A 21,177-nucleotide genomic window follows, 5' to 3' on the forward strand; every position below is an offset into this window, starting at 1 on the left:
ATTCCAGTTTTGGTACATATGGTGTATAACTGAAGAAATTCTAGTTCTGTGCATCTTTCAAATTATGGAGCTCTACCATATCCAAACATACTGTTGTTTAGAAGAGATTGAATGTGGCAAAAGGAGCAGTAAATACCTGACAGCATCTTTGAAGGCATCATCCATCCAAACATCTGCATTTCTCTGATACGCCTATGTGTTTTTAGAGAACGTGAATAAGAATTTGATGTTATTCACCCTTTTAAGAAGACATCCCTGAAGTGTCTGGTTTCTGAAATGGACTGGTAGGCTCCATAGCAAGAGAACAGCAAGACCAAGTCATAGTCAGAGCGATGTATGTCTCCAAGTAGTATATCCAGGGTCCCAATTATCATGAAGATAACCACAGTTCCATGTGATGTATATTCCCTCTGTAAGAGTTTTAGGATAGTAGGCGTGTTATATACACTCTCTGCTTTATTATACCAAACAAGGTGCATTGGAGACCCTAGCAGCCTGTTTCAGAAATGAAATATAACCATTCATTTTCAGGTCAATACTGTTCATAGTTCTGGTCCATCTGTGCAGTGTGTGTAAGGGAGAGATTACAAAATGTTTGTTGTGTTTTAATGCTTATCTTTATCTTCTTTAAATTGCTAATAATCTGTAATATTTATTGTGCAGATTAAATACAAGGAAGAACTTCACCGTGCAACAAGTATTTCTGATCCACCTGAACTGAAGAGAGTTAAAGAAAACCAGAAGAATATTAGCAATGTGTGCCCCATTTTCATTGCTTACACACTTCTCTCTGCTGTATTAAATTTGTGCCTCTGTGAATCTGTCTGTGGTGTTTGTCCACAAAGACTAATTTAATCAGTTAATGGTAAAATGGTAATTCTTTAGCCTTGCACTTTGATTAACATCAATGAGAGTGAAGTATTTCTGCTGAAAGTATCACTTGTCCGTGTCTGGAATAGAACTGTAAGTGGGTGAATGCTAAGTATCATGTGAAAAGATGTAGGTATTTATTAAGGACTGATATTTTCCATCCAAATGCAGTGTGCTCTTTAATGGTCTAACACAGTGTTGTATTTTGATTACGCAGAAGTGCCTGTGTAATGCCTTCTGCTGTGTTTCCTAGGTTCAGTACAAAGAACAGCTCTGCAAAGCTACACCTGTGAGTGTCACCCCTGAGATGGAAAGAGTCAAGAAGAATCAAGAGAATGTCAGCATGGGAAGTTGCTCTTGTTTAATCCTTATATAATTTTTGGGTGCAGAGGATGAGTACAAAGTTCTGCTTCCAGAAGCTGTTCCTTTTCTTTACTTAGGTGCAGGCTCAGTACTGGAATGTCTTGAAAACCTTCTTTTATGAAGCAATTGTGAAAAGCCATTGGTTGGTTTGGGAAATGGCATGTGTATTTGATTAGACAAGTGGATGCAGTGGTTTGAAATGTTATTTCTCTGGCTTGGATATTTGCAGGATATCTAGATGGATTTTTTTTTTTTTTTTTTACAGAATATCCTTTTCCATTTTTTTTTTTTTCCTTTGCTTTGAATTGTAAAAAAAAATATCTACAGCTGTACTCAAACTCCAGATCTCTTTCCTGTCTCTTTCTGGTTCCTCAGTAACCTTCCTATCAGTATTATTCCAACTCAGTATTTGATGGCTGACATAACCATCAGAAAGTCATACTGTTTGCAGGAATGCAGGAAGGAAGACAAGGACTTTTGGAGCAGGCTGCTACCTTCCATCATTGTTGAAGTTTTACCCTGTTAATGAGTTTGAGAGACCCTCTGTTGTCCTCATTGAGAACTGCCACCAGCAGCCCTTTTTCATGGGGTTATGAATAGCTATGATGCTTCCCTGGGATGTTCCTGACACATTCCCCAAATTAATTTAGAGTTATAATTTTCAATAATACTGTCCCTCTAACTTAAGTGTTTGCTATTTATGTCTGGACTTATGTTGATAAATCTAGCTCTCCTAAAATGCATGCTGTTCAAACAATCCTGTTTTCTTAAGTGGTTCACGCCGGCAAATGTAGTTCTACTGACATCATTGTTTAACTTTTGCCAATTTTTGTGTTGTTCACATTTAATGGGAAATTTAAATTCTCTTTCAGGTCACTGGAATAGCTTTGGGTAGAGATTCTTTAACTTCAGACATTTCTAGAAACATTAAGTCGAGAATAATTTTACATTTACAAATGTCAGTTGGCAAGATTAATCCATTTGATAGCTTACCATCATTTTTATAAGACGTTAATTTTTCAGTTGGAATTTATTGATGTGGACAGACACAAAATGTGTTGCGTGGGAAGACAATTGCTTGAATAATATGTACATTAATGCTGCAGTGCACAGCAGAATTATGAGCATAAAGTATCAGCATAGTTATTCAAGAGCTTATTAAAAAAGCCCCAAACAAACAAAACCAAACAGTTTGTATGGAATATTTATTTTACAGGAAACTATATGGATTGGCATAAATCATGCAAGCATCTCTACTTACTAAATATTTACCATAACTAATTTCCCAGTATTTGGGGCCATCTGTCAATGCCACATCCTGTCCTTTATCCACTTTAGATACTAATCCTGCCTTGAGTGTGCATTTAGTTAATGCATCATTGCTACAAAGCTATTTTGTTAAAAAGCAATAGAGGGGATATTCCCACATTACATTTAAATAAACACATGGTGAAATTTAGGCAGTTAGGTTCAACTGGCAGTTGTCTGATGTACTGCATCTACTATGCTTACTCACCTTTGATTGCATAGAGTATAAAAGTAAGGACATGGATGGTATCCTTATGGAATCTCTGTGTCTTGACAAATATACTTTTACAGTGGGCATTGCTGAAATTCAGTTTTTCATGTGCTTTGCTTGACTTTACTGCATTATTTGTGGCTTGTCCCATTCTAAATATACTTTTCTATACAGCCAAAAACCAGTGAGGTAAATGTCAAGATATTGTGTGCATGTGTGTGTATATATCCACACAAATGCATTAATAAGAAGATTATAGAGAAAGAATTCAAGGTTATGCTTCAAAAATCGAGTTTATAAGCTTTAATAAACTTCAAATGCATTTTAGCTTTTCAGCTGTTTCCTGGATGACCTTTTAAATCAGACATTTTAATGTAATGCAATGTGATACTGCTTTAGCTGAAATAGTATGTACTATTTTATTCTGTTAAATAATAGGTTCACTACAGAGAGCAGCCTGGCAAAGCTACTGCTGTGAGTGTCACTCCAGAGATAGAGAGAGTCAAGAAGAATCAAGACAATATCAGCTCGGCAAGTTGTTTCAATCTTTTTGTCATTTAGATTTTCAGTTGCTGTAGGAATATAACAAGGATATGCTTTTCCACTTAGATTTGACGTGTCAAATGAATCATCCACTGAATTAAATTTTTTTTTAATCCTTTGAGCATGTGCATTTCACATACATATGGGCAACAGAAATATTCAGACATGCCTGATTATTTTTGCAAAAAACCCAAGTGGTTGTGTTCCACCAGTATTTTTCAAGGAGAGAGCCAGAAGATGTCAGCCCTTCTTTCAAGAATCTTCATCTCTTGGTCCAGGTTTTAGTTGCTAGATTGCAGGAGTAAATTACAGTAAAGAACAAAAAAATGAGAATTTCTCTTTAGCAAAAATTTATTTTTTTTAATGATTCAAACATGGAAGCTTATAGCCATCCATTCCACTCTGAGACATGGCACCTATGGTAGAGCTGAATATTCCTAAATAAAGCCTATTAGTAAACAGTAAAGAATAAAATACTGTATTTTCTTTGGGTTTCAAGATAAAACATACACTCCCCTTTTTTCTTTATTGCCACTACAGTGGTGTAAGAAGCAGCAGACAGTTCTATTAAAGACCAAGGAAGAAGTCTTTGGTCTTCTTTTTGAAGAAAAGGACCAGACTAGTTGCATTACTGTCTGTGTCCTCAACACTGAAACATCAGTGACAAAGCTGCTGTATATGGTAAATAGAACAGATTTCATGCAAAGCCACTATTTCAAGGTGGCAGAAGAGAATTAGTAGTAGTGAACACTTTAGAACTGAGTGTAGGAGCGAAAAGTAAAGTAGGTTGAATTTGTCAGAGGCTTTGTCTGACAAAGGAACAGAATCTGACCGTGTAACTACATATCTTAATATCTACATATTAATTTTAGATTGGATATAAGGAGGAAATTCTTTCCTGTTAGGGTGGTGAGGCACTGGAATGGGTTGCCCAAGGACGTTGTGAATGCTCCATTCCTGGCAGTGTTCAAGACCAGGCTGGACGAGGCCTTGGGTGACATGGTTTAGTGTGAGGTGTCCCTGCCCATGGCAGGGGGCTTAGAACTTGATGATCTTAAGGTCCTTTCCGACCCTAACTATTCTATGATTCTATCTTAAGTAGTCTTAAAATGCTTATGCATATTTATTTACTGAAATCAATAAATTTTGAGGTACATAGTTAAAAATAAGAGGAAAACTTCCCAACAATTCTAAACTTCAATTTTCTTTTTTTTTTTAATTTCTGAAAATTAAGCTTTCTTTTAATTTTTTTCCCAAGTGATTCCTTCACTTCATTTCTCAAGATTTACAGGAATAAATACTCTTCTATGTTAAGGAGCAGTACACGAAAACCAAACTATGTTGGCTGTCTGTGTTCAGAAAAAGCCTTTTATTCAAAAGCATATGTGGCTGAATATATTTGCTAAGAAAATGTGTTTAATTAAGAAGGGTTTGAAGAATATTGTCCTGGGTTCAGCTTAAACCATGACAAATATGGTGGGGAGGGACTTTTTGTTAGGGACTGTAGTGATAGGACAAGGGGTAATGGGTTAAAACTTAAACACGAGAAGTTTAGATTGGGTGTAAGGAAGAAGTTCTTTACTGTGAGGGTGGTGAGGCACTGGAATGGGTTGCCCAGGGAAGTTGTGAATGCTCCATCCCTGGCAGTGTTCAAGGCCTGGTTGGACAGAGCCTTGGGTGACATGGTTTAGTGGGAGGTGTCCCTGCCCATGGCAGGAATGTTGGAACTAGATGATCTTAAGGTCCTTTCCAACCCTAACTATTCTATGATTCTAAATATGCAGTACCATATATTTCTGTTTCTCTGTACATTGTTTCAGACTTACCAAAGGAATGTAGACACCAAGACTTGTTTTTTTTATGGGTACGTTGTGCTTAGGTACTATGTAATTTTAAGGAGAGTTAGACAATTTCAGTACTTGGTTTCTCTCATCACAAATACACGTTGAAATTGATTTGCACAACTGATTTGAGATGTAATACTGTGAGTGTGAATATATAGGTAGATCTAAAATATTTACTAACGTTCGATGCACAGGATGCAATGCAGTGTAGAAACTAACAGGCCATTAGTAGATTTCGACCACCCAGAAGAAACTGTAAGTGTATTCACTCTATAAGCAACATGTAGGAGCAACTACTTTCACTGTTTTAGGATTTTGAGTCGGTTCCTCCCCTCCCCCTTTTTAATAGGTAATGAACCATGGTTCGTATCTTTATAACTCTGTAAAATGCCACAAAAGAAGCTAATTAGGAGAAATGTGACAGGAGGTTCTCTTCTTACTGATGAGCAAGAGAGCCCAAACATTCTCTTTGGAAACAGGATATTCACATTTGTACCAGACATGTTGCTTTTCTGCTGCTAACAAAGACTAGTCACCAAACAGGAATAAGAGGGGTGCCGAAGGACTAATCTGTTTGTAAGAGTTGAATTCCCTGGGGACCCAGGAGTTCTTAGCTAATCCCAACCTGGAGCAGGCTTGAGGACAGAATTGGGGTCTGTGTGGGTAGTGGGAAGGTAGTTTATCATCAGCCATACAAATATGTTTTAAAGACGTCCAAGTCACAGTGATGTTTTCTTATTTTTATCTTATTTTTCAGTTAACAAATCAATTATTTCATTTATGCCATTTAGTCAAGAGTTTCAGCTTTCAGGTAAACCCTGTTTTCAAATAAGTGATCGGTGGAATAAATTTGCCCTGTGGCCTTTCTGATATACTAGCTCATCAGTATCCTCCCTCTGAAATAAGTTACTGGAAAAAGAATGTAAAGAAAGAAACAAGAATAACATTGTCTATCATGATTTGGAAAAGTTTACTTTTGCACAATGTGATTCTCACCATCCTTTCTACTGTAAACAAAAACTTCATGTGTGCTGTTGCTGTTTTGCAGGTCAAGTACAGCAGTGATCAGAGGCAGATGAAAGGTAGATGTAGTGTGCTTCTAGACACACCTGAGCTAAGGCATGTCAAAGAAACACAAAACAACATCTCAATGGTAGGGTACTTTCTTCCTATAACTGAGTATACTAAGAAATGGCACTTGACTTCCACTGGATTTTGCCTTCCATTAATATAGGTAACTGATGAAACTCTGTGCTCAAATATGGAAGGAGTATTTTCTTCTTATGCCTGTTGATGGAGTGTTTGCTAACTGCATATGACTGTAATGAACATTTTCAAAATACTAATAAACAGTTTTCTAACAGTTAAATGTCTGATCTTTTGTTTGTTTGATTATTTTTCCCTTAAAAAAGTACATGCCTCATTTGAGCATCACAGAGTTTTGCCTGGATTCGGTGACACACTTCACCTTGTGCCTGTGCACGTTCCTGGTTTCTGCGTGACTTTTGTTCTTGGAATGAGTTGTTTTGTGTGCATTTGCTTGTGTGAGAATGTTTGTCTATTTAATTTTTTGATGATTAAGACTATTTAAAAAGTAAATATGCATAATCAGGGGTACTACCTTTATAACTCTTACTAATACTGGTTTTGTTGCAACACTTGGTTATATAACACTTTCTACCCTAATGTCCTTGGTTTTAATTACTTTTTTTTTGTTGTTTTTTGAAAGCAAGCTGCTTAGAATAACTGCAGTTCTTTCTAAAAAGTATCTTTAAAGACAGCTAGCATATGGTAAAATAAAAGAGCAATTCCCAGTGAAAGAAAATACTTAAGTTCTCTAGAACTGTTACTGATTGAACATTTTTAGTTGTCTAATTTTAGTTGTCTAGATGTAGTTGTCTACATCAGTAAAGAGCTATCCTATTTTAGAGAAGAAGAAAATGGGCCAGATGACCTCACAGGCTTTTCCTGTTCTGTATGACTGTAAGATAATGCTTTGCTGCTTGAGTTAATGCCTAATTCAGTGGAAAACAAAGGCAGAAATTATACTAAAGTGTCAGGAAAGTTAGTGAGATAGAAAAGATTTGGCCAGCCATCCAGCTTATTTCATGTGTGTAACAAGTCTGTTATGGTGCAAATCCCAAACAATATCAATACCTCATGAAACAAATAGAATAACATTTGCTGTCAGTGGCAGCTTGGGGAAAAATGTAACTCTTCTTGTTCTCCCAGGTAAAATATCATGAAGATTTTGAGAAGACAAAGGGCAGAGGCTTCACTCCAGTGGTAGATGATCCTGTAACAGAGCGTGTGCGGAAAAACACCCAAATTGTGAGTGACGCAGCATATAAAGGTGTGCATCCACATATTGTTGAAATGGATAGAAGACCTGGAATAATTGTTGGTAAGTTGTTAAGTAATGTTGCTCTTGAAAACAGTGTGGGAAAGCTGAAAGCTTCTGCTTGTATTCTCCATTATAACCAAGAAAAATATTTCATTCTCACTTCTTCACAGCATGAAACTTACGTTTTACTACTGGTTCAGTGCCAGCTTCTAGCAAAGTAATAATGGGAGATAAATTATCATTTGCTCTATAACTTTTAGTTGTAAGTATGGGTAGTTGTTGCTATTACTTCAAGTTTGAAGTCTGACTCTTCAAAGAAGGCTAAAATATCTGCAATAATGTTAATTTTTCACAAACGTGAGATGATGAAAACTGACATTCTGAAGATGTCAATGTTTAAATGTTGCAGGCCAGTTTGAGATTTCCCCTTCTGTTATTCAGCAATTTCTCCAGAGCTGCACATGCTCCACTTACCTCTTGTTATAGAATTTCACACAGCTTTCAAAGTATGTCAAGCTGCAATTCATCAACAACTCATTAGATCTCTGGTAAAAACACCACTATTCAGAAGTGGTGTACTAAAAAGTTGTTCAAGATAGGACCAGGTGTTCAAGGGGTAGAATACGGATTGGTTTTGTATGTAAAGACAGAGCATTGCATTAAGGTGTAATTTGAGATATTCATAATAAACACTATCTCAAAATCAAAATGGATATTTGAAATCTCTTTAAAGTTAGCAAGTCTGCTATGTCAAAGGAGATGGTAACCTGACCTTTCCTGCACACCCCACCTCCTTCCCCCCCACCCTTTTCTTTTTGTGTGTCCTTTTTCTGTGGGTTATTTTTTGTTGGTTTTATTTTTGTGCTCTACAAGTGTAGACCCCAGAGGGTCTACATACGGAAAAACATGCTGAGATAGCCCTCTAAAGTCGTCATACATACTAGTAATAGCAGGGGTTGACTTTAAGCCCACCTTTCAAAAATCAAAGAAATTGCAGGTCAAGTGGACTAATCTGTGGGTGATAGTCCAACTTCCTGCCTAAAGATGTGTTAACTATGTCTATGTCATTCCTAGCAGATGCTGCTTCAGTCTTTTCCTTAAAGGCTCAAAGTGAGTCTCTACCACATAAAGAAGCATATTTCTTTCCTTTTGTATAGCCACCTTTTATGTGTCCATAGCTACATACTTATGTCAGAAGGGATTTCTCAAAAGCAACTGTTTAGAGCTCTCCCTGTGGAAGGTACTGATGCTTTTAAGGCCACGAGTCTCAGAGGGTCAGCAACTTGTTCAGGAAATCTCTGTCTGTAGAGACCCAAGAACTTGAACTCACTTTCATGGCTAGAGTGGTGCAGCCAAAGAGAGAAATAAAAGTTCCTTTAAAACGGCAGTTTCATACACAGATTGCAATATACTCTTTAGTGTGCACTTCAAATCTGTTACTCTCTATTCCTCTGCATGTGCACTGTAGCCCTATGTATGAATCATGTGCAATCCTGTATTCAGTAGCTGAAGGCTTGCTAGCACAAAGGGATTAGCAATGACATAAATAATTCTTGAGCTGTAAGTAACAGAAATATTAATTCTGTTTATCACCTTAAAATACTCCAGTATCAAAACACACAGGAACTCTTAACAACCCAGACCTGCCAAACCGCAAAATAGTATGACTATTTACAGAAAAGAGGCCATGACAAACCTGTGAGTTTAATGCACAGTGATATTTCAGCTAATGCTTTTTCAGAGTGAAATTCAGTTATAATATCTGCTTACTTGAAAAGAAGCAGTGAGCTCCCTGCTCACAGAATGTCCTTGGCAGCTATAAAAAAATTGCAGGCTGAAAAAAACAACTGTGTTTTTTCCTAGCTAATAATTGTTCAGCCAGTTAGAAAAGTACCTCTGTGTTAGAGTCAATCTTGTTGTTTTTTAAAGCAATATCAGTGAAGCTGTAACAACTTATTAAAATGCCTGATTGCTAAAATGAATGCCTCTGCTTTGGAAAATAGATACTAGTTTTAACCTTGCTAAAGCCATTCTAAACCCATCAAGATAAATTAATCTAACTGAGCTTCAGATCTTTGACTAAAGGGCCTTCATAACTCTCATGTGAGTATAAGGATATTTTAAATTGACAAGATTCTGATTCTGTGCATTATTTCAGACTACAGAGATGGGCATAATCAATACAAATCCACGATTGCTGCACTGATGCTGCCATGAAGCTGTAGTTGCGATGCTTCTACTTACTAAGGCATGATCAAACAGGAAAGGCTGGGCATTCACCAGTTCCCCCACCTGTCAGTGGTTTATGTAGTTGCATAATTTATCATTGTCAGGACTAAAACATAGTTTATCAAAAGATTTTGCATTAACTTTCATTCATTGTGTCAACAAGGACTTAGCACTATGCCTCACCTTATGGGAGCTGCAGTAGATAATACATAATGTACATACATTGAATGTATTCTGAAGCCATGGGATTTGTTTGATTAGCTTTGTCTGTTCTTTTTGTCTATTCATGATTTGAAATATGATGTATATGGGGCTCCCACAGTCCTACTTTACCTACCAACCGATTATTTAGCTTGCTGCCACTCAAACCAGTGAAAGGACCAAGTTGGGAAGACAGTTATTTTCCCCACTTCCAATGCATTGAGTAAATTTTGCAGACAGGTCTGCCCAAGAAGTAAACCTTTAGCAGAAAGCGTAGATCTGTGTTTTAACTGATTGTACTTTGCATCAAGGTTTTATTTTAAACTGGTTTGGAGAGATTAAATGATTATTATATTTTTAGACATAGCAGATAATAGAACTGTTTAGGTTGGAAAAGAGCTTTAAGATCATTGAGTCCAAACAGCAACCTAACGCTGTCAAGTCCACCACTTAACCATACCCCTAAGCACCACATATACACATTTTTTAAATACCTCCAGGGATAGTGATTCCACCACTTCCCTGGGCATCCTGTTCCAATGCTTGACAACCCTTATGGTGAAGAAATTTTTCCTAATGTCCAGTCTATAGGATATATACTGCCACATCTCTGTGGAGTAAGAATGCTGTTGTTAACTAAGGCAATATCTTATAACTGATGGGTTTGGTTCTGCTAGTGGAAAAGAGTTCTGATATGTCATACTTGGTCCCATTTGTTTAGACTTAAAAAAAATACCATGGTTATATCTAGAAAAAGAATCCAAAATTTGGGAAAAAAAGTCTCCTGAAAATATTGTCAGTGCTTAAAATGAATGCAGTAAGTTCTTTTAAGCAGGAAATTAATGCATTCTGATCCTTTCAAGTGAATATCTAGATTTTTGGGGTAATTTCTAGATGAAGTTGATTGACAATTGTTAAAAGTCATTCCTTTCATGCCTTTACTTCCTTTGTTGTTTGTCTGTCATAATCACTATGCTTTGGGAAAAGATCTTAAAGTTTGGCGCACAGATCCTGGCTCCATCTTCGACATTGATCCTCTGGAGGACAATATTCAATCTAGGAGTCTGCATATGCTTTCTGGTATTGCTTATATCCTGTCTTTTCCCCAGTTCACCTTTTTATGTTTATAACACTAAGTTGATACAGTAAATTTCCTGGTCAGTGTGCTAGCCATATGTTTTATAACTATGTTTTTGTATATATATAAATAACTGTAGTATATTAAAAGCAGTACTTTATAGGTACTTCAGCTATACTCACGTGCAGATAAGGAAGAGTGAAATAAATCTTACCCTAAATAACAGTTATTCGTACTGCTTACAAGCAGTCACTTAAAAAGCACTGACCTACTTTGTTCTCACTATAAGTAGAATCTTCAAGTAGTTTGACCTTACTAAAATTTCAGAGATATAGAAGGTGGCCTATTTATGAAATTGGTTTCTTTTCTATGCACATTTTGCTTATATAGCACATGATCTTATGCCTTGTGCTATTCTTTGCAACTTCAAGGTGTTCATAATTTAAGGGTAAATGGAAAAGGAGAGAAGGCGATGTAATAATAGCAATGTTTTGGCTGTACAAGTGTTTGGATTTTTTTTCCCCTAGAAGTATTTGAATGTTTAATTTTACACATTTATTTTCTTTGCTACTAATAGTGGAACTTCAAATATTCTGAATGTCATAAAGTAGTATTTGCACATGCATTTGTATGCATGCTGGGATAAAAGAACATTTTGATTTTCCACTGGAAGTTTTCATAAGCTTCATGTTTGTACCTTTTTTTAACCCATTATCTTAATCCTGCCTTCCTTTTCTGCTATTCTTTTAAAGCAGTGAACAAGATCAGTTGTACCTGATTTTGAAGCAACACTCTGAAGTCATGGTGTTTAAAATGGATACAGAATTGTGAACAATTTACTTTTCTCTAAATTTAATGCCATCATTGTATGGATATCAATGTTAGCAGTGTTGGGATTTTTATTGTTGCTTGTCTTTGCACTTCTGTCATCTATTTATTGTGATATTCTTTCGTTCTACCATTGTAGAAAGAGCAAGCCGTTACAATAAGCAATATGTACATTCTACCAGTTTGGGAGAGTATAAATCAGATGGTTCAGACACGAACCCTACCTTTTCTTACTGCAGTGAGATAACAAGGCCATCTGACGAAGGAGGTATCCCTTATTCCCACCTTTTTTTTTTACTAATGACACTATCACAGTGTGTTGAGACCTCACAGGCCTGTATTAACTCCATATTCTTGTGGTCACAAGTCATTAGAAACTGTATAAGCTGTCACCTGACTGATTAAGAAAGCAAAGCAAAATCTAAGGACTGCACAGTTTCTTGCATGCCATATTGCTTTATTGTGTATCCTCTTTCACCATTTTGATAATGCTATCAGCCTGAAAGCCCTGCTAACTTCCATTTTTTTTTTTCCCCTCTTCTCTTGAATGATGCAGTGTAAGTGAAAAAATGCACCTCTAAAGTGAAAACAAAATTAGCCTTGTGCTTTTTGGTGGGCAAATCAAGTGTATAATAGTATTTTAGTGACTGAAGTACTTCTTCCCCTATTAAATTATGCAGGTGCTTGTGCCTCTCTGTTTCTGTCCTAAAAAAAAAAGTATCAGCTGGCAACTTTCTCACATACGAGTGTTTTCATATGGTCTCAGCAGTCGGGTACTGGGTTAATATTCAGCTGGGAAGCTTATATAGTCTGATATTAACATAGATGTTGAGCTGGCAGAAGAAGTTGCTAAGCCACTGTCCACCATATTTGAAAAATCATGGCAGTCAGGTGAAGTTCCCAATGACTGGGAAAAGGGAAATATAACCCCCATTTTTAAGTAGAGGAAAATGGATGACCCATGGAATTACAGACCAGTCAGGCTCACCTCTGTGCCTGGCAAAATCTTGGAGCAGGTTCTCCTGGAAGGCAAGTTAAGGGACATGGAAAACAACAAGGTGGCTGGTGACAGCCAGCATGGCTTCACTAAGGGGAAATCCTGCCTGACCAATTAGGTGGCCTTCTATGGTGGGGGTACAGAACTGATGGACAGCGGTAGAGCAGTTGCTGTCATCTACCTGGACTTGTGCAAAGCATTCGACACCGTCCCACACGACATCCTTATCTCTAAATTGGAGAGACATCAATTTGATGAATGGACCACTCGGTGGATAAAGAACTGGCTGGATGGCTGCACGCAAAGAGTTGTGGTCAATGGCTCGGTGTCTGGCTGGAGACCAGTAACGAGTGGTGTCCCTCAGGGGTTGGCATTGGGACCGGTCTTGTTCAAAATATTTGTTAGTGACATGGACAGTGGGATTGAGTGTGCCCTCAGCAAGTTTGGCGATGACAGGCTGGGCAGAGAAGAGATTCAGAGCAGCCCTGCGGAGAAGGACTTGGGGGTGTTGGTTGATGAGAAAATGAACATGAGCCAGCTTCAGCATGTGCTCACAGCCCAGAAAGGCAACCGTATCCTGGGCTTCATCAAGAGGAGGGTGAACCAGCAGGTTGAAGGAGGTGATCCTGCCCCTCTACTCTGCTCTTGTGAGACCTCACTTGGAGTATTGTGTGCAGTTCTGATGTCCTCAACATAAAAAGGACATGGAACTGTTGGAACAAGTCCAGAGGAGGGTCACGAGGATGATCAGGGGACTGGAGCACCTCCCATATGAAGATAGGCTGAGAAAGCTGGGGCTGTTCAGCCTGGAGAAGAGAAGGATGCATGGAGACCTCATAGCAGCCTTCCAGTGTCTGAAGGGGGCCTATAGGGATGCTGGGGATGGACTCCTCATTAGGGACTGTACTGATAGGACAAGGGTAACTGGTTAAAACTTAAACAGGGGAAGTTCAGATTGGATATAAGGAAGAAATTCTTTACAGTAAGGGTGGTGAGGCACTGGAATGGGTTGCCCAAGAAAGTTATGAATGTTCCATCCCTGGCAGTGTTCAAGGCCAGGCTGCACAGACCCTTGGTGACGTGGTTTAGTGTGAGGTGTCCCTGCCCATGGCATGGGTTTTGGAACTAGATGATCTTAAGGTCCTTTCCAACCCTAACTATTCTATGATTCTATGAACATGGATTAATATTAGAATACTTTTAGGAACCTGCATTCCCAGGTACAAAATCACATCTTGAATCATACCACAGAGTAGAATGAAATTTATTAAAATTATGAATAAGGGTCTAGTCATCCTAGTAGTATTGCAGTAGGTACTAGACTTGAGTGGTGAATTGTAGGTATTCAGAAACATGGCATTCTAAATACATATTTTTAAAAAAAAACAGTGGTTTCTCCTTCTCAGCTGTGAAAGCATGTGCATTGAAAAGGTGTCCAAAGGGTTACTAATTTATTTTATTTTGGTGTTTGGGTTTTTTTTTTTTTTTTTTTTTTTTTTTTTTGTTTTCCCAAGAAGGTGTTAAAAGATACTGCTACATTTATTTGCCTGGCTTCTTTGAGTTACCCATGCTTTTAGAAGATTTTAAGGCATCTTAATTGTACACTACATCTGTTTATGTTCTCACAGTCACCAGAGTAATATGTTATTATAGTGGCTGGTGTTTAGGATGTTTACATTGTGCTAGGTGCCATGTGAATACAGAGAAGCAGCTTTGATTAAGAACTAACTTTGAGCAGAGAAGGAAATGCACGTCTTTGATAGAACTGTATTCCCCTATATCATGTATGTTCATCTTTATTTGATGTTTTAATTATATTCCCAAATATTTAAAAGATGATAGCAATAATGCATATTTTGTTGGCTTTTATGTCTTTTTCTGTGATGATGTGACATGGCCTTCACAGTCCAGTGCATATTGTCTCTCTGTATCTGTTCTGATCTTTTTTGGCTATATTCCTAGCCATTTTAACATTGTTTTGTCAGCTTGATTTGATTGTTAACAGATATTTTTTATTACTTGCCATATTGAGAATGGGAAATGGGTTTTATTTTCCCGGTTGTTTTGGCACTAGCAAGCTTTCTCTTTTGTGTCTCTATTTAAATATATTGTTGTGGTGATGTGTTGAATAGATCCTTGCCAAGACCAACATATTTTAGCAAGATATTGTTTCCGCTTTTGACCCAGCTGGCTAGCCAGGGTTTGAGCACTTGCAGACAGTTCCCATTGCAGGGGAGAAATAAATGCCAGAGCTAAGTAATTTGACATAATCCTAACGATTTACAAGAAAATGCCATTTCTGTGAACACAGAAAAAACCCCCAAAACAATAGAAGATAGGATCTTTGGTCAAAAATACCATTCTTTTTCATGACAGCATCCTATCCCAAATGTTGTTATGCACATAGCCACAGGGTGAGTTTGCCCTTGACCTTTATATAGTATCTCTTATGGCATCTTATTTTAAAATGAGAACCAAATGAGAACCAAATCCATATTGCTGAGTTTTCATAGCTGTTTCTCATGGAATTTGTCCTTTTAGATCTAGCAGTGTTTCTTGCTGGCAGTTGTTCAATCTGATGGTGTGCCAACATGAAAGTCTGTTGGAGATCTGTGACCAATTTTACAAACTCTAAGTGTCTTTGGCATTGTCTCGTCATCCTTCAGATATATCTATATTGTTCAATTGCTAATTTATTCTAGATAACTTTACCAGTATTTGACCTCCAATTCAAGTCTTCCACTGCCAATGTTGATAGAATTCTTCCTTAACCACCTCTCCCAGTCTTTAGCTAGGACCTTGGCTTTGTACCAGGTGTTAAAGGCATAACTGTCTCTTCTCTTTGGGGAATTTCAGTAACAACGTCACAGAGAGGCTACTAACATTGTTCGTTCACTAGAATTACTCTTCCTGTTTGATTCCCTGATCATTATTTTAGATGATGGCATTGAGCCGAGCCAGATGCGCCTCCCTACAAAATCAGTAGATTTTTGCATGATGTAAGTTCAAGAAATCCCTATTCTCTCTTTTAGACTACTGCAGGTAAAACTGGATAGGAAACAATTGTTAAGGCTTTCCAGCAAGCCTTATGAAAATAATGAATTTTAATTTTGAAATTACTTTCCAACTTTGTTTGTCCTTTTTACAGCTTCTCCCTGCTAGTGTATTTCACGGTTGACTTTATTACTTCACGGTATCACTGATTTTTTTTCCATACTGGACAGAAGGTGTTGCACTAGTTTCTCAGTCTGCCTAGATGCTTTGTAATTAGTTACTGTCCTAACAAAGATTTCCTTTTTACCTGCAAACCATTCTGTAGCACTTCCCAGAAATAGTGGTTGCCACATTAGTTCTTGAAAAATTCTCAGATGTTTTCCAAGTAGTTATTTCCAGTTTGGCTAAAAAGGAACAGGAGCTAATGATTTCTCTCTTTCAATCCTGCTTTTAACACTGGTGTTGCAGCTTCTCAGACATGGATCTATTAATTCAGTTTTGGAAGGTTTTTCAGATTATTTTTGTCAGAAAGAGAAGCTGAGATGTATGGATGTCAGATTTATTTCTGTTTATAAAGACAGACCAGGCAGTTCTTTCTTCACAGAACACCATAGGAAAAAAAGCAACAAGAGACAGTTTCTTTGCTGTTTAGGTCTTTCTAGACAGCATTGTGTCTGACGTATTTCTCAACTGCTTGTTTGTGGGTTTTGGGTTTTGTTTTTTGGTTGGGTTTTTTTTTTTTCTTCATAAGGTCTTTTCTGTCTGTCCTGATTTTCTGTGCAGTCGTCACTCTGTTCCCCAACACCCGCCAAGTTCACACACTCTTTTGCTTCACTTTCTACCCTGCAAGTAAGGTCCCATCATGTTAGTTTGCATTTAGGTACCAGGAGAGTATGGGTCATATGGCTAAGCACGTATCCATTCTGTGTTGAACAGTTGCATTTGTATTTCAAGCATTTACTCCATGAAGGAGGTGAATTGCTTTTACATATAATTATGGAGTTTTCAGTGTCTAATGACAGAAAGGATCACAAATATCACCTAATTGGACTTACTTGTATCCACGGTCTCTACAAAGTTTCTCACAAGTTGTGATAAAGTAAGTATTTTTATAAAAATATTTTCTCCTATTTTAAGGTCTTCATATAAAATTAATCCACCATTTTTTGATAGGAACTTACTTCAGTAAGTCAAAATGGCATTTAGCTCGCACCCTTATGGCTCAAGACTGTTTTGTTTAGTTCCATTCCCTCAGAGGTAAGAGTATGCTTGAACATAGCACAAGTTCACAATATTGGAGACTTTTTTTAAAGGCTTGTTATTTTAGAACACTTTACATATATCCGTTTTTCACAGTAGTTCAATCTCCAGAGACTGAGGGGAAGAAAGGACTTTTTAATGCTAGAGTGTTAATATATGGTACAACGTAAGATATGGAAATTAATTTGGGGTATATGATCCAGTACCAGTCACAGAAGCCAAACTCAGCTGCTCAAAGCTGTGTGGGCAGGTATAGAGAAAGAGTAGCAAGATAAAATGAAGGCTGCAAATAAATCTGTAAGATTAATGAATATTTTTCTTCAGGCCCATTGTTTGTAGTAAGCAAAGAAACAACATACTACATGCAACCAGAAGAAATGCTGGTTTTGGATTAAAACGTCTAACAGTTTAAGTCTTTGAGAAGGCAGAAACTTGTCCTTAAGGGAGTTGACCTAGTGTCTACAGGAATCACTCTGCCACTACTGGAACAAATTTCAGGCTTTGCCATGATGTCAGGGAAATGACTCTAAGCATTTGTCTATTACCAGAACAGTGTCTTTGTGACTTGTGAGGTGATAGTAGTTGAGCCATAGCATTGCTACTAGGGCTACTGGTTTTGTCACTGTTTTGAATTGGTCTTCGTCTCATTTTGAGGTGAAGAATTCCTCTGAGAGCGTTTGGAATGAGAAGACCCATCTACGCCAAGGAGTTCTCACTGTACTCTCATTTTGCTGTTATTTATTCATTCTCTCCCTCCCCTCCCCCTTTTATTATGCAACAATTTGTGTGCACATTTTGATTTCATTATATTTCATTGGAAGTGTTTTCCTTAGAGTTACCCCTTTGGCTTTAGTTATCAGAGTTCTTTTATGCTGCTTTCCTCCAATCTTGTTTCAACTGCAGGATGTTTTAATTTCACTTTCTAATATTCTTCCTTCTCTCAGTTTTTACTTCAGTTATCTTTCAGTTTATCGTATCTCTGTGTGGCTTTCTGTTTAGCTCTCTCCTGTTTTTCTTTGATTGAAATCAGCAGAATTTTATTTAATATTACCAAGTTCTGCTTTCAGTCTTAAGGCTTTTACTTTAAAATGAGCTTAATGAACAACCTGTAATAGATGAATAAATTTTATATTTTTTTTTTTTTTGTCCTTGATACACCTGTTATTTCTTTTTAGTTGAAACCTTTTAGTTTGGCTTTTTCCCAGTTTGCCTTTGGCTTCCTGTTTTTTTTATTTTTTTTAATTGCCTTTTGATTTCTAGTTTAATTGGTGTACATCATTATATCGATATGTATATAAATTTTTCCTTACCATATGTTCAGAATTGTTCAGTGTATTAAGGTGTCCCTTTATTCCTATTTTAAATTGTGTGTAGTCTGTAGATGCAGAAAATTCAGAGGTATCAGTTCCTTTCAGTCATGGATATGTGGTTACTGTGCTGGGGGAAAAAAACCTCAAACCTTAAAAACTTGATTTCTTGGTTATTTTCTAAGTCATCATCATGTCTTAAAAACTATACAGAAGTCAGTTTGTAGCAGATGGAAATCAGTTTTGGTGTACTCCCAAAAGCTCATGTTATGTAGGAAAACAGTGAGTATTAGGACATTTCAAGTGCCTTTTGTTGCATTTTAGAAATCAGTGCTAAAATTGTATCTATTTGATTGGAGCCAGTGCGTTACTGAGTGGCAGCATGTTCGCTATTTATCCTTGTTTCCTTCAGCCTAATTTCTTCATATTCAGATCATCTGCTGCCGCAGGCAAGAAGTAAGAATTAACATTAAGAGGTCTTGATGTGAGGTTCCTTTCTTTATTCTGATGAAAAGGGTCTGTCGCTAACACTTAGGCCTCTCACTTTGCCTTTGCCTGGGAAACTACCTTCTTCTACTCATACTGGGAATCCAAATACACAAATTTCCACAAACTGTGAAATTCTACTTATATCTTGATCGTCTTAATTTTTGTTACCTACCTTAAAAATAACCCATAGGTTGCTATGACAAAAGTTAAAATTCATATTAGATACTTCATTGATACTGCATAACCATTGGTCAGATCCAGAAAAGATTACTACAAAAGCTTTTGAGGAATAAATATGGCAAATGCGCATGCTGGCAACTTGACTCCAAAGTCTATGAAAGCTGCTGAAAACACAGTATTGCAGTATCTTCCTGTGGGATATTGGTACTTAAAAGTTTTGAAGTTTTTATATAGCTCGGAGTGGAAGTTAAGTCAATGAGAAACATTAAGTCCTTTATCTCTTTCCCTAGTGGCATGTCCTCCTTGTGTGATATGAGCTTTATGAAGAAAAAAGGCTTCAGAGTAGCTGTGCCTCCTTCCTTCCCTTTCTCCAAACTCCACGGGTTATCTTTCTCCTTTACTCACCAAGGCAGGAATGTGTTGCAGGCCATTAAAAGAACTGTTTGAATTGCAGTGTGAACTTAGCCCTGCAAACAGCAAATGTAGACTTTATGTATTACTGTACGTACTGTACACAACATATGCTACAGCTGAGCACTGACATTTCAAACATTGATTTCAGGGATGTCTCCTCCTATCACACAAACAGTATCTGTGACTCTAGATAACATACTTATTTGTAGGATTTGCCTCAGGTTTTGACATCCAACCATATGTACCACAGAAAATCTTAGAACAAGGAACTGTGCTGCTACTTCTGCTCCATATTATTTTGGTTAGAAGACAAACTAGTCAGGTGAAGTGGAGAAAAAAAAATGAATTCCAGATGCTGGAATGGCAAGGGTGCTCTCTGCTATGTTGACAATGAAGTCTACTTGTGTTTGGACAGTTTTAATGTTCTTCTCTTACTCCAGTGGAAGGTGGAAGAAAAGGAAAGGAGATAGAATTTGGTTCCATTCCTTGCTCTGTCCTTCCCATCATTTTTTATAAGAAACATCATTTTGAGGATGGGAAAAATCACCATTAGTAAAAGACAAGTCAAAGAAAAAAAGGGATAATACCAGGCTGCTCTTTATATTGTAATATAGAGATTTGTCTTCCATTTCCAGGTGCAGCTAGCAGGAATACACAGCAGAAATCCTTCACCCCTCTTTGTATTCATATTCAGTTGCTAAGCTCTCACTTTAAGGAGGTCAAGCAGAATGACACAGCAGTTATATTTTCTTCTCTGGCAGCCAAGGAAGAATGGTTCTTTTATGCTAGGTAGCTGAACTTCGTTTCCATAACATTGTTCCCTAGAGTCCAGTAATCAAACATGGCATTTGGAGGGAGAGGAATTGTAGATTTCACGGGAAGAACTATAGGCTTTTGTGGGTTTCTTGTCCCCTTTCAAGTGTATCAGCGGGCTGCACTGCCACAGAAGGCTGAACACATCAAAACAGTACTCTGTGTACTCCCTCTTGGTGCGGGTTACATCTACACTTCTCTTATCCACCAGACTCTTACATCTGTTTCTGACTTATATATATATATATATATATATATATACACACACACATATATACATATATATAATTTTTTTTTACTAGATGATGCTCTGATTTTGCTGCTTTTACATGCAAGCACCCAGCAGGTTTACCAACCTGAAAGGTAATGTGTAGGAAAAAATTGCCTTTTTTCACTCAAATGCATCATAGTAAAACAGATGATTTTCTGTTCTTCAGTGTATAATTTAGTACAAATTATTGCAGTCAAATAATAAATACCTCACCCATAAACCTCTTGTGGTATTTTTGAACTTGGGAAATACTTTTCTATGTATGTAATATGGGCACAAGTGCATTCATATGTTTGGTACCTGGTGCAAGAAATAATTTAGCATGGACAGTTTTTGTTGTTAGAGAGCTTGCACTTCTTCAGAATTGGTGACTCCTGGGCTTCCATTCTCAAATAGGTTTTTGCTGAAGCAATATGGTTTCCTTTGTAAAGGTTTGCTGTAACCATATGCTGTACCCCATAAGGACAGTTCTTGTTCAGGGAGGAAGACAGCTCTCTCCCTGATGAAAATTGCACCTTTCATTTGAAGGAGGTGTGTTTTGTATTTTCAGCTTTTGCCTCCTGTTTTGCAGTGATCCATAATGTTCAAATGACAGGGTTGTTTTTTTCTGATTAAAAATAATGACATTACAGT

At 37.3% G+C, this 21,177-nt stretch overlaps 1 protein-coding gene across 5 annotated transcripts in view; it reads left to right on the forward strand.

Annotated features, from left to right (window-relative positions):
- Nucleotides 1–21,177, forward strand: part of NEBL (nebulette) — a 253,557-nt gene that overhangs the window by 212,901 nt on the left and 19,479 nt on the right. The window contains exons 18-24 of one of the 5 annotated variants that reach the window (XM_061351911.1): nt 664–756; nt 1,124–1,215; nt 3,190–3,283; nt 6,188–6,292; nt 7,372–7,543; nt 10,901–10,993; nt 11,959–12,087. In XM_061351911.1, coding sequence (XP_061207895.1) covers nt 664–756; nt 1,124–1,215; nt 3,190–3,283; nt 6,188–6,292; nt 7,372–7,543; nt 10,901–10,993; nt 11,959–12,087 — 778 coding nt within the window. Of the gene's footprint in view, nt 1–663; nt 757–1,123; nt 1,216–3,189; nt 3,284–6,187; nt 6,374–7,371; nt 7,544–10,900; nt 10,994–11,958; nt 12,088–21,177 lie in introns of those variants that run through there. The other 4 variants (XM_061351931.1, XM_061351922.1, XM_061351943.1 and 1 more) reach the window with 4 other exon arrangements.

Source organism: Neopsephotus bourkii, unplaced genomic scaffold (assembly GCF_033783945.1).
Source record: "Neopsephotus bourkii isolate Nb327-2 ecotype Australia unplaced genomic scaffold, CSIRO-AGI_Nbou_v1 NB_53, whole genome shotgun sequence".
NCBI classification, from domain to species: Eukaryota; Metazoa; Chordata; class Aves; order Psittaciformes; family Psittacidae; genus Neopsephotus; species Neopsephotus bourkii.